This window comes from Denticeps clupeoides, chromosome 1, assembly GCF_900700375.1.
Source record: "Denticeps clupeoides chromosome 1, fDenClu1.1, whole genome shotgun sequence".
NCBI lineage: Eukaryota > Metazoa > Chordata > Actinopteri > Clupeiformes > Denticipitidae > Denticeps > Denticeps clupeoides.
In genome coordinates this window covers 30,216,874-30,229,803 of record NC_041707.1, presented here as the reverse complement: position 1 = coordinate 30,229,803, position 12,930 = coordinate 30,216,874, and the positions used below count along the sequence as shown (strand labels likewise).

The window sequence follows — 12,930 nt, the reverse complement described above, 5'->3', positions numbered from 1 at the left end:
TCTTAGTGGTCCCCTAATACTATATCTGAGAATATATATATATATATATATATATATATATATATATATATATACACACACACACACACACACACACACACACACACACACACACACACACACGGGGACACATTCCAGATCTCACAAAGTGAAATTTTCATAATAGGGGACCTTTAATGCACAATGATGATTATGGCTGTTGTTATATGGAAATATTTCTATGCATGATTCTGTCTACTTATGAGGCTAAACCACTTTCTACAGGAAACAATTATTTGTCTGAGCAATGTCCATTACAATGTGTAAAGATTCTTGAATGATCTCCACACAAATGTGATTTTTTTGGATGTTGTATGAAATGTTGTCTTGCCTTAATTTATACCAAACCTAATCAAGTGTACATACAAATCAACACAACTGATTTTGGAGGTTAGATATATGCTCTTTTAAGGAGTCCCAAGTGTGTGTGTAGTTTTATGTTTGCTGTTTTTTTCCTGAGCGAACACTGCCTACAGCTAGGGAGTTGCCTCTAATCAAAAAAGACAAAAGGAAACACTAAGTTGTATGACAACGACCTGTTCTGCCACATTTAAAGGCAGTTTTTAAGTCTGATTTCAGACATAGTACACTGTCTACGTCAGACAGAGTAAACAATGCACTCTGAAACATCTGAGTGTCTTTTTCATTTTCAAAAGCCCTTTAACTTCATTAACATGTTCTATTCATTTATTGTAGTATGGCATTTACCTAGACTAAAATAATGCCATCGATTTTTATAAAAATAAAAATCACAAACGGCTTATTTTCTCACACAAATATGCCTTTGACATTATGACATCATGTGGCTGTACTGCATTTGCTTGAGGCAGGTTTTGCAGGAAGGTTCATGTGGCTCACGTCTCCACAGTCAGGGGAGTGTTTTTTATAAGTGACAATTACAAAAAGAAAAGCAATGAAAATCTTAGCAAGCTTAAGAGCTTGCTCAAATGGTGAGTGACAAACAAACTGGAAAATGTAATTAAATGTAAAATAACGTCTGTGGTTCCCATTTATCAAATTCTCTAGGACAAAAGTAATTAGGACTTGACATGTTTATTTGAATAAACATGGTTTGGTGTTGTCATCCACATGGAGATGCAGAGAATGTTTCAACCCCCCTCCACACCTGTAAGTGGCGCTGTAACTCCCCAGTCTCACCAAGCGCTCTACTAGTTTCGCGTCTATTTCTCCTCTTTTCATTCAGAATGTGCACCTTAGACAGGATTGCTGGCAGTTGCTTTATGAGGGCTCTGGCGCCGCTGCTGCAGCACAACCATGAACGTGTTATCCGCCATTGTTATATGTATGACCCATTTGGGGTTATAGGTTAGGTTGGAGGTTCGCCTAATATGTCAGCATTTTCACAAAAAAAGCCACTTTACTGTCCTCATGGATACGTGAAAAAGAGAAATTCTGAAAATAACCACTCAGAAAATAAGCGTTCTGGGTCTTCTGAAATCGAAATTTTCCTGTTTTAGAGAAAAACATTTCCCATTGTGGATTTCTCAGTTCTCTTATCCTTGTAACGTCATATGGAACTCGATATTCATCTGACTGCTTGCCCGTGTTGTCCAGGAAAGACATACAGTACAGAACAGAACAAAAGTTTGGACACACCTTCTAATTCAATGTGTTTTCTTTATTTTCATGACCATTTATATTGGTAGTTTCTCACTGAAGGCATCAAAACTATGAATGAACACATGTGGAGTTATGTACTTAACAAAAAAAAGGTGAAATAACTGAAAACATATTTTATATCATATTTTTTTCAAAATAGCCACCCTTTGCTCTGATTACTGCTTTGCACACTCTTGGCATTCTCTCGATGAGCTTCAAGAGGTCGTCACCTGAAATGGTTTTCCAACAGTCTTAAAGGAGTTCCCAGAGGTGTTTAGCACTTGTTGGCCCCTTTGCCTTCACTCTGCGGTCCAGCTCACACCATCTCGATTGGGTTCATGGAGAGTAAAAACGATTGATTAAACTGGATTTAAATCAACAACACTTATATAGTATAACCCAGCCATTGGGGATGCACTTCACAGTTTCTTGGTGCTGGTCAATGCACTTGTCTCTCTCTTCTCCTCCTCTTCAGCTCACATCATCATAATCTTATGATTTACACTGAGGTACTTGACAAGGTTTGTGATGTTGCCACAGCATCTCACAAACCACATCATGTTTTTTATGCTTTATGTTTAGCCCTTATTAAGAATTGAGGGAGTGAAGCCCGTGAATTTTTACAGCCGTATTTCGCATTTGACTATGACAGGCGGAAGAAGAAGTAGTTCCAATAACTTTGTAGTATTTAGACGATCCTAATGCTATTAGTTACTTTCCACGGTGTTCCTGTTAATCTACGCATTTAATCACATGACTAAAATATCAATATTTTGACAATCGATTCTAGAACATTTTTCAGTATCCATCCGCACACCACGAGCGGACAGCCAGACCGGATGACCCGCTGTTGCGACCCCTAACAGAGCAACCGAGGGAAGGAGGAGGAATTAATAATAATACAATGACCAAAGAAATGAACACGTTAATTAAAACGGTCAGTGCTGCCACCAGTCTCCTGCAGAAAGTAGATGAACTTCACCCTGAACGTCGCCGGTCATGCCAATGACGTCATCACGCAGCGTTTTCGGCCCTGCGGCGCAAGGCCGCAGCCAATCCGCCCCCCACCTCCCGTGGCACACAGCCGCAAACGCGGGAACTCGGCGCCGCGTGGGTCCTGTCCCTCCGTGTAAACGCGCCAGTTTCTCTCGTTCAGCGAAGAAACAGTACCATTGCGACTGCAATAACAATAATACTATTAATAAAACTCCTCAGTATATGTTTAATTTGCTCCAATTATATACTAAACGAACGTCATGGCAGCAGAAGCTCTAAAGAGGTTCCACTTCTTCGTTCCAGGTACTCGCACGTTGTTTAAACCTCCATTCGAGAATGCACATTTAGGCCCGACTTTGTTCATGTTAAAGTCAAGGGAACGTGATTAATTTTCCACAGGTGACATTAGCCCTGCTGCTTATTTACTGTGAAAGATATTTCTTTGTACACGTTAAAAGTAGTTGCTTTTCATTTAGTTAATGCGACATTGTACTATGCTGTGCAGGTGTTTATTCATTTAAAAAAACGAATTTCTTCACTGTTAGTATCTGGTTTGTTGGTACAATCTAGCTATAATACAGACATTATAAAGTGAAGTGATTGTCATTGTGAAACGCTGCAGCACAGCACACGGTGCACCTTGGCGGACCGGGGTGCCACTGATCAAAGCACCTTCCCCACACACTGTTCCACGGGCACCTGTCATGGCTGCACACTGCTCACCAAGGGTGATGGGTTAAAAGCAGAGGACACATTTCGGTGTGCATATTAAATGAACTGTCCATAACATATCAGCAGTGTTCGTTGCGGCACTTATAAGTAGCAGTTGTTTTAGATTTATTAATTTTTCTTCTTCCAAAATATGTGGCTGATGGTAGAGCTGAAGTCTTCATGCAATACTGTCTGCTGTTGGTAGAGCTCAGGTTTTCATGTAACTCTGTTTTACTTCATTTTTTATTTCAGATCAAATGGACAACATCATCGATGACTACCAAAGATACTTCAATAAAAGTGTTGAGTTTTATGAAATTGACACCAATGTGGCATATTGTCCCATGGGGAATTATAAAGAAGACAAAGAAAAGGTAGTACCACCATCCTTCTGTGTGCTCCCAGTTATGTCCATTCCTTTTGTTAATTCATTACTTCAGTTCAAACAAAAACAGGACTCTTCAGTTTTAGAGCATCTAGCACAGTGGCATCCAAGTTTAGTCTGAGGGGAAGTCATCCTGCATTTGGGTTTTACCTTCATTTAAGACCTGTGATTCTGCCTGTTGAATCGGTGTGGCAGATCAGGAGGAGAGCACATCTGTGCAGGGCTGGGTTGGAGAGCCATGTACATTGATTAAATCATCCCAAAAAGTGTGCTCAATAGTTCTGAAATATCAGAAATGTATATATTGAATTAAACAGTTTTTCATGGTTTACTGATTTCTTTATGAATACATTCTCTACTTGTTATTAAACCTTGCTGTGAAGGAGGAGTGTAGTGAATGGTAGTGCAATATGCAGTATCATAGATATCCATTTAGGTTGTAGTTGTATTTTTACAGTTCAACTCAAGTCCACAAACACATTGTCCTTTTTCAAGATCAGGCGGCCCCTCTGTGATTAATGAAGCAAGGGGCTGCTGGGAAAATTAAGCACTGCCTCAGTTCAGTTTCATGACTTCTTGTTTCCACCAATCATGAGCCCTAGCCAGTTTGAAGGCTCACAGAACAGATGGCACACTTTATGGCCGGCGGTCAAAGACGCCCCTGTATGCCTGGGAAAGAACTCAACTATGCGAGTCACAAGCTCCCCCGTCTGTCTGTGAACTAGCGGCCTGCAAGCTTTACCACAGCAGGACGGGCTGGATGGTCTGCACCGGCCAATGGTGGGAAACCCAGGAGAATAGGCGGCCCCCCTCCCTTATTGGTGAGAGTCCCAACCCCCAAACCTGTCTGCAATACAGCTCCACGCCCCCCTCTCGCTCCCCTCACAGGGTAAGCAGATGTCATATATGTCAAGTGAAGGGTCCGTGGAAAGCCTGTGCCGTCACTGCTTGGGAGCCAGAGGCTTGAGAAGGGTTTGTTTAGCATGTGTCTGTAACGTGGTAGTTGCGCATACTCGTGTTTGGTAACAGACTGGAACTCCGGCGCCCCTTTAAATGAAGTACGTGTGTTGTGACAAGAGCAACCGTGTGAAAGAGGGAGGGGGGGGCTTAAACAGTTTAGCGAACAGAGGACACACAGGAGATTGGGAGGGGAGGGGTGGGTAAATTTAAGTGGTAGCAAGTGCTGAAGAGAGGGGGGGGGGGCACAGCGAGAGAGGGAGCGGTAGTCAGCCAGACAGAGCAGGCAGGCGGGCAAGCGAGCTGCGGCATACAGCGGTAGCAGGGTATCTCGCGGTGCACGCTGGTTACTCAGCTCGGCTGTTTGTGAGGCATGATCACGGACCCCCCCGTTCCGCCTCCCGCACCGCCTCGCGATTGGAACGAGCCCACGTTTCTCCGCTGACATGCACAGACCTGTGAGTCCTTTCTCTCCCTCTCCGCTCTCCCATTCTCACATGCCATTTTTTTTAAAGCCCCGTCATGTTTCTAGCCTGCCTTCACTTACTTCTTGCAGTCTGTTTCCCTGTCGAACAGGCTTTTCTCTGTTTCGTCTGTGTTTGTTTCCTTTAACAATGACATTCATGCGTAACCGTCTCTGATGCCAGTGTGGAGAAGGAAAGGAAATGGGGGCGGTGGTTGGCGGATTCTGGGCTGTTTTGCCAGTGTGCTGTCTGAGGGGGTCTGTGCTGCTTGTGGCCGGCTGACAGGGGGAGCTGGAGTGAACTCATGGGCCTGACGCCGTTCTCACAGGCCTTATAGAGGCAAACGGTGCCTGCCAGGATAGTGCCTGCCTTAACATGTGAATTGTGGAGCCAGAACATTTTGAAACCATTATAGAACATTCTCTGAGCATTCTCCGTCTCTCTCTCGCTTCTCTCCTTCTCTATTCTTTGACTGCTGTGGCATGGTCTGTTATGTTTGGATACCCTGACAACAAGCGGTGCTTAGCAGAGGTTCAGCGCTTCAGTGCACTGTGGTTCTCGAAGTCTTGGTGTCTTACCGGACTGCCGTTTTTATCCCTTCCTAATGTTTCTCTGTAATGAAACTTCTATTTCTGATAATTGTTGTTATGATAATGACGTGCAAGTCGCATGTTGTGTTGCACACAGCCTTTGCTTTAACACACTGACGGTCTTTTTCAATTTCCCCTTGGAATGCTGGGTTTTCCATTAAAGCTATTTTTCCATTAAACGTGTCTGAACAAAGTGAACATAGGATTTTTTTCATAGCAAGAATCCTAGCAGTTGAAAGTATTGCAAATATTGTACACAGGTTAGTCAGGAGACATCATCACAATATTAGCGTATGTCAGTATTAATCTCCACGTGAATTGTTGTATAGCGATGCAGTGAGGCTGGCAGCACTAATCCATACTGAGGTCAGAGACAGAACAGCCTGTAGTGTCAGTAAACTGGCAGGCATGTTGCAGGATTCCTCACAAATTCTCTCTGTCTGCTGCCTGCATTGTGACTCATTGTTTTGAACTCAGCGGAATTTCATGCCATCTCCCTTTGGTCGTCACTGCTAGTGAGTGCCATCTTTTTTTCTCTTTTTACACTCTTGAGTGCTGAACCACTGTTGGTCTGTGATGGTTTCACTCTGTCACTCTGAGTCCATTGTACTGATTCTTTGGGCGCTTTTGACCCGCCCGCTGTGAGTTCTGTTGTGTCAGCATTATTCGGTCGTGGCTTCATCTGTAGTCTGGGCACAGTTAGAAATGGCTGTAGGCCGGAATTGTAGGTGAGTGGGGACCGATGCTTTTACTGGGATTGTGTTTTCTTTCCATCCAGAATAACTCGAAGGGCAGTGAGCTTCAACAAGACATGGTGTTTGAAATAAATGGTTTGTTCTTACGTTTTGGCATTTAAAATGGAATCTGGGAAACATTTTGGTATTCTGTTTCACATGTTTCAATATCAACAAGGAAAAAAAATTAAAACAAAGTGTGTTTGCAGTAATGTTTTTTTTCAACATGTCCTGAACCCAGAAGCATATTCAGTGAAGAAGACTGGTTATCTGTTCAGATATTTAACGGCCTGTAGCAGTTATGACATCTCTGTAATTTCTTAGCATTTTATTTTTTTTGTATTGGACAAATTGAGACAAAAATATTATACTTGGTCATCTGTTTTATGAGGAATATTATTGTTCAGTGTTAATGTTAGAGAGAGAGAACACAAGCAAAATAGAGAGAGAGAGAGAGAGCATTCCACAGGTATATCCTTAAATATTTGAGTTTAGTTTCATTGACTGAAATAGGGTGTACTAGATTTTTGAGTTTAGTCAATTAATTTCATGATGCCAAGTCTTTGATAATTGTCTGTAACTACAAATCATATCTGATTGCCATCTTATATGATTGCATCATATTTGCAGGGTTCTTATGGTCATTAAACCTTGGAAAGGTCAAGAGAATATTCCAGGTCTTGAAAAGGTTTGGAATATGAAAAAACATATAAAGTTATGGAATGATCATTGAAATTTGACTGACACATGATTGTACTACAAAGTTTAGTTCCCATAAGATGGCATGACAAATGTTTTTTACACGTTTACAACTACATCATGTAAAACTAGAACAGGTCTATAGTATCTTGGCTAGCTTTACGTTGTGAATCACATCACATACATCGCATCGCATCACATTGCTTTCATATTCCAGCAACTCCATAGCTGCGTGTCTTCTTTTAACAGTCATGTAAATTACAGCTGATTATCTATGTTGGAACATGATTGTCTGTCATAACTGATCTGTTTGTTGCAACATTACTATTTAAATTCATAGGTATGTAACCCTGAGTAAAGTGTTGCAAATTAAATTCTCTCTAATGACCCTGTATCTAAGTTTATGCGTGTGTGCGGGTTTGCGTGTGTGTGCGTGCGTGTGTGTGTGGCCAAGTGTTTCTTAATACTGTAGTGCTGACTGCAGGATTTTTGGGATGCTGTTCTCACATTGCTGTAGGTTAGATGACTCCTGTTATGGTTTGAACATCTGAGTGAATTTGCAGTGTTTGTACTGCATTTAGGTTTGCTTTGAAATATTCATTTCAAATATATACTTTATTTTGGATTGCTTTTTTGGATAAGCTTGTTGCATTAGTGTAGTGCTTTGCTGCAAACAGCTGTAGAGAAGAAATGGGTAGATACTTTTGTACTACGTAGAATTCATCTAATCAGAAACAACACACCATATATGTGAACAGTTTAAAAGGGAGGAGCCAGCTCTCATGCACTTTACTTCCTCATTCTAGATTAATTAAACCTGCACATGACAATATTTCACATGCTCAAACATCCTTAAAGATCTTGTTACTTGTATAATATATTTATATTTGTTTATTTAAATCCTCACGACACCTTACACTAGTGAACACAGCCCATGTTATGCTTATTAGTAATTAGTTATTAGTGCAGTAAATGTCACATGATTTGCCATCGAGATTAATCATGCTTAGTGCATAATTAAATGAATGAATCACAACTCATTCAGGATAAATTAGTCTGTATATTTATTTTATGTCTTTGTCCAGTATTGCATAATATGTAGCTCTCATACTCGGAGGGAAAGTTGTGCATTGGATGTTTTGTGCACCACAACGGTTACCCATCTAAATACCTAATTTTTATGTTCAGTCTTAGTGTTATACGTTAGTGTTATTCAGTGGGTACAGAAAGTATTCAGACCCTTTGCTGTGACACTCAGGTGCTGTCAGATATCTTCTGATCATCCTTGAGATGGTTCTACACCTTTATTTGAGACCAGCTGAGTTGGATTATACTGATTGGACTTGATTAGGAAAGCCACACCCCTGCCTATATAAGTCATTACAGGTCATAATGCATGTCAGAGCAAATGGAAATCATGAGTTCAAAGGAACTGCGTGAAGAGCTCAGAGGCAGAAATGTGACAAGGCACAGATCTGGTCTAGGTTACTTTCTGCTGCACTTAAGGTTCCTAAGAGCACAGTGGCTTCCATAATCCTTAAATGGAAGACCTTTGGGACAATTAGAACCCTTCCTAGAGCTGGCCATCTGGCCAAACTGAGCTATTGGGGGAGAAGAGCCTTGGGGAGAGAGTTAACGAAGAGCCCAGAGATGCAGTCGGGAGATGGGAGAAAGTTGTAGAAAGTCAACCATCACTGCAGCCCTCCACCAGTCTGGGCTTTATGGCAGTGGCCTGACCGAAGCCTCTCCTCAGTGCAAGACACATGAAAGCCTGCATGGAGGTTGCAAAATCTTGGGATTCCCAAGATGGTGAGAAATAAGATTCTCAGGTCTGATGAGACCAAGATAGAGCCTTTTGGCCTTAATTCGAAGCGGTATATGTGGAGAAAACCAGACACTGCTCATCACCTGTCCAATACACTCCTAACAGTGAAGCATGGTGGTGGCAGCATCATGCTCTGGGGAGTTTTTGCAGGGATATCCTGGATTAAAACCTTCCCCATAGTGCTCAGGACCTCAGGCTGGGCCAAAGGTTTACATTCCAACAAGCACACTTAAACAACAAATGAGTGGCTTTACAACAACTCCATACCTTAAACCAATTGAGCATCTCTGAGACTTAAAAATGGCTGTCCACCAATGTTTACTATCCAACCTGCCAGAAATGGAGAGGATCTGCAAGGAGAAATGGCAGAAGATCCCCAAATCCAGGTGTGAATCCAGGTGATCTAATGGCTGCATTAGATCAAAAGACTGCTTCTACTAAATACTGAGCAAAGTGTCTGAATACTTAGGACCATGTGATATTTCAGTTTTTCTTTGTCAATAAATCTGCAAAAATGTCAACAATTCAGTATTTTTCTGTCAATATGGGGTGCGACATGTACATTAATGAGGAAAAAATTATTTTTTTTTCAGATGGCTGCAATATAACAAAGACTGAAATTTAAGGGGGTCTGAATACTTTCCTCACCTACTGTATATGAAAACAGTACGTTCTCTAGTTCATAAAGTGGTAAGCATAGACAGCAATCAACTGTGGTATTGTAAGAAGTGGTATGAGCACTAAAAACATTTAGCTTGTTAGACATATTCTTTGGAGTCAGACACATTTAATTCGCCAGATATGCCACTATACTTACAGAAGTTCAAATAATGCAGTGGTGGGTTTTTTGCCATCTTGCAGGTTTGTATATTTTGTGTTTATGTGTTTAAGCCTTATGTGGATTTAAACACAATTTAGCAATTTAGTAGAATTCTGACAGTTGTTGTGTTGTTGTTTAGGTGTCCACAGACATGATGAAGCAGAAAGATGAAGCATTGGATAAAAAGATTGAAGCTCTGCGCAAGAAAAATGAAGCCCTCATGAAGAGATACCAGGTCAGAATTTCCAGACTTTCATCCTTTCTGTATAAATTTTTTTTTATGTTAGTTCATAGATTCTATTATTATTGAACTAATTTATGGCCAGTTATAGGGTGTGCAGTGTTTCCTAATTTTGAATTTGATATTTCAGGGAAAATTGCTTGTCAACAACAGATATTGAGTAACCTATTTCTCATTTAACTATATTATATTAAGCACATTCAGCAGTTATCTAGGAATGTTGTGATGGTCACTTTATTAAGTAATTTCTATGTTGCAAGGCTTAAACAAAACATCAGTATGTTTTGCTTTATTGTAACTGGGATGTCAAAACTTGCTGTGTTCTTTTTCCAATTTGATAGCTGTAAAATGTGTACAAAATACCTACACATCTATTATTGGTTCTTTTTTAAAATGATATTGGGATTTGGTTATACCCATTTCACTTCACACAATGTGTTGAGAAATGCACAAAGATGCTTTATTGTGTTTCTGCAGGAAGTGGAAGAAGACAAGATGAAGGCAGAGCAGGAAGGAATGGCTCTTCAGAGTCGTAAGGGCCACACAGAAGATCTGTCAGTTACAAACAAGTCCACTAATGTAGGTGTCGGTGTAATTATTACTTATTAAGGAAATTAATGTACAATTTATTATTTCCTTCTGTCAGTGTAATGCAGTAATTTAGTTCAACCAGTACGTCTGTCACGTTTATGATTGGGATTTGTATTACTCAGTTTTATCCCAGAAATCTTTATTTTGTCTTGAAGAACAGAACCTGATTTTTCTACTTTTATTGGTTCCCGTTCCTTATAAAAAAAATAGGAGCTTGAGAGTAGGACAAACTCTTTCTGAATTAATATTGGCTATCATGACAATTTTGCTCCATCCCAATATTAAAAGATACAAATATTCTTATTGCCGCAAACCCTGATTACAATGTTTCATAATGAATAAACCTAAATCCAATTTACTAAATGGCAAAGCTGCAAACCAATACAGCCATGTTCAATACATGGGTTTTGATAATGTGCTTTTTGTTTTACTGTATTCACACCTTTAGCTGGACCTGCGCGTTGTGATGAAGCATGCTGACCCAGGGGTTTTGCCCAGGGACAGGAGCCCCAGAGAGGTGACAGAACCTGCAAAAGTAGTACCCTGCCAGTTTGCTGTTGGCAGGGGCAAGAGACGGCAGCTTTTTGTCACTATGGTGGGAAACAACAAGGTAAAGTAAAGTGATTGCATTGAAGAAGGGTAACTTATTGTTAATGCTTAATTGTTAGCCAGGCTGAGAAAAAATGTTTTGCCCTGAAAGTATGAATTTCACACTGCGGGCTCTGTTATTTATACAAAGTGAGGTGAACCCGCCTCCCTTTTATTTATTAATTTTTTTAAAATAATAATTAAAATGGTTTCAATAATTGTGAAGGACACCCATTTGCATTCATATTGAAACGCACAAATTTACACACAACTGTTTTTTCATGTTGTGATCTTAGGGTAAGAGGCTAGTGAGTGAAAAGCTTGAACCTTGCTTCCCACACTCTGAAGGGAGGAGTCTGAAAACTGCTGAAGATGAGAGGGAGGGTGGGGTGGAATTGTTCCAGAGAGGAAAACACAGTGGCCCTGGGTCACAGGTACTTTCTTGAAGTTTTTCCATCATCTGCAGTTTTCTGTCATGGTCGCTCTAAGTTCCCACAGTTGTAAGCATTAATAGTAAGTAGTTACCTGGGAAAGTAACATTAACATTAAATGTTCATTAACATTAAATGTAACATTAAATGTTCAAGAATGTCAAATATGTGCATGTGGTGTCTCTGTCTCCTCCTTTGTTAGTGGAGCTCACGTTAGCCGAACCTGGGTTTGGCTGCTATCAACTTTGTTGGCCACTAGTTTTGATGGAGCTTTTGAGGAGGTGGGAAGTCTGACTTGACTCTCCATTGCCGTGTCTCTCCTGCACCGTGTGTTTATAACGCAACCTTAGCCAATCATCATCACTTATGCGTTTGTCCCCCTCCTCCCCTCACTTCTCACCAAAGAAAAAAATGCTTTGCTGCGCTTCACTTCATTGTAAGAAATTTCTTAATCTCATGGAATTTTAGTAAAGGCATTTCCAGATGGGGAATTTAATCATTTGGGTACCAAGTCAGGGAATTATCAGGGAATTTTGTTAATAGCATATAGTGCAGCATTTGCAGAATTTAAGGACTGGCTCACCCAAAGTGATAAAATGTAGAGGATGTCAGAGATTGAGTTGAGATTTTTGTATGTTCAGTTCAACACACCAAGCACACCGGGCTATTCTGGTCAGGGAAGTCATGGAAGTTCAGGACTTTTAAGTCTGATTTAGAGTGGAGGGCCATGTCTTATTTTAAGATGTGATGGCGATTTACAATTTGGAGTTCTCAGTAAAATTAGAGAGCTGTATTTAGTGATAATAGTATATTTAAACTTGAGCAAGAACAATGTCCTGGGCCTAATTTCGATGCAAAATGACTGTGGCAAATGTGGCAAAGTTTTTATTGTGTTTAAACAAAAACATAATTAATATATTCTACTATCCTAAAACAACATGCATGTTATGGATGTTATGTATCAGATACTGAGATTTATCCAGAAGCAGTCAGATATTACTACTACTACTTGTCTACACATTAATACAAACCAGTTTTAAGAAACACTTTTTGTTTGTGTCGCAACCTAGATGAAAGGCACCCTTAGCATTTGCCTGTACTGCCTATTTCACGGGCCAGCCTTTTACATTACATTTACATTTAAGGCGTTTGGCAGACATCCTTATCCAGAGCGACTTACAACGTGCTTTCATGTTACCATTGATGAAGTGATCGGTTCTGGTTCATTAGGACCCCCAA

At 40.5% G+C, this 12,930-nt stretch overlaps 1 protein-coding gene across 1 annotated transcript in view; it reads left to right on the top strand.

Annotated features, from left to right (window-relative positions):
- Window positions 1-12,930, top strand: part of LOC114780239 (coiled-coil domain-containing protein 9B-like) — a 32,906-nt gene that overhangs the window by 12,327 nt on the left and 7,649 nt on the right. The window contains exons 3-7 of the mRNA XM_028967765.1: window positions 3,619-3,740; window positions 9,980-10,075; window positions 10,559-10,660; window positions 11,121-11,282; window positions 11,557-11,694. Of these exons, the coding sequence (XP_028823598.1) occupies window positions 3,624-3,740; window positions 9,980-10,075; window positions 10,559-10,660; window positions 11,121-11,282; window positions 11,557-11,694 (615 nt within the window). The 5' untranslated portion in view covers window positions 3,619-3,623. The remainder of the gene's footprint in view (window positions 1-3,618; window positions 3,741-9,979; window positions 10,076-10,558; window positions 10,661-11,120; window positions 11,283-11,556; window positions 11,695-12,930) is intronic.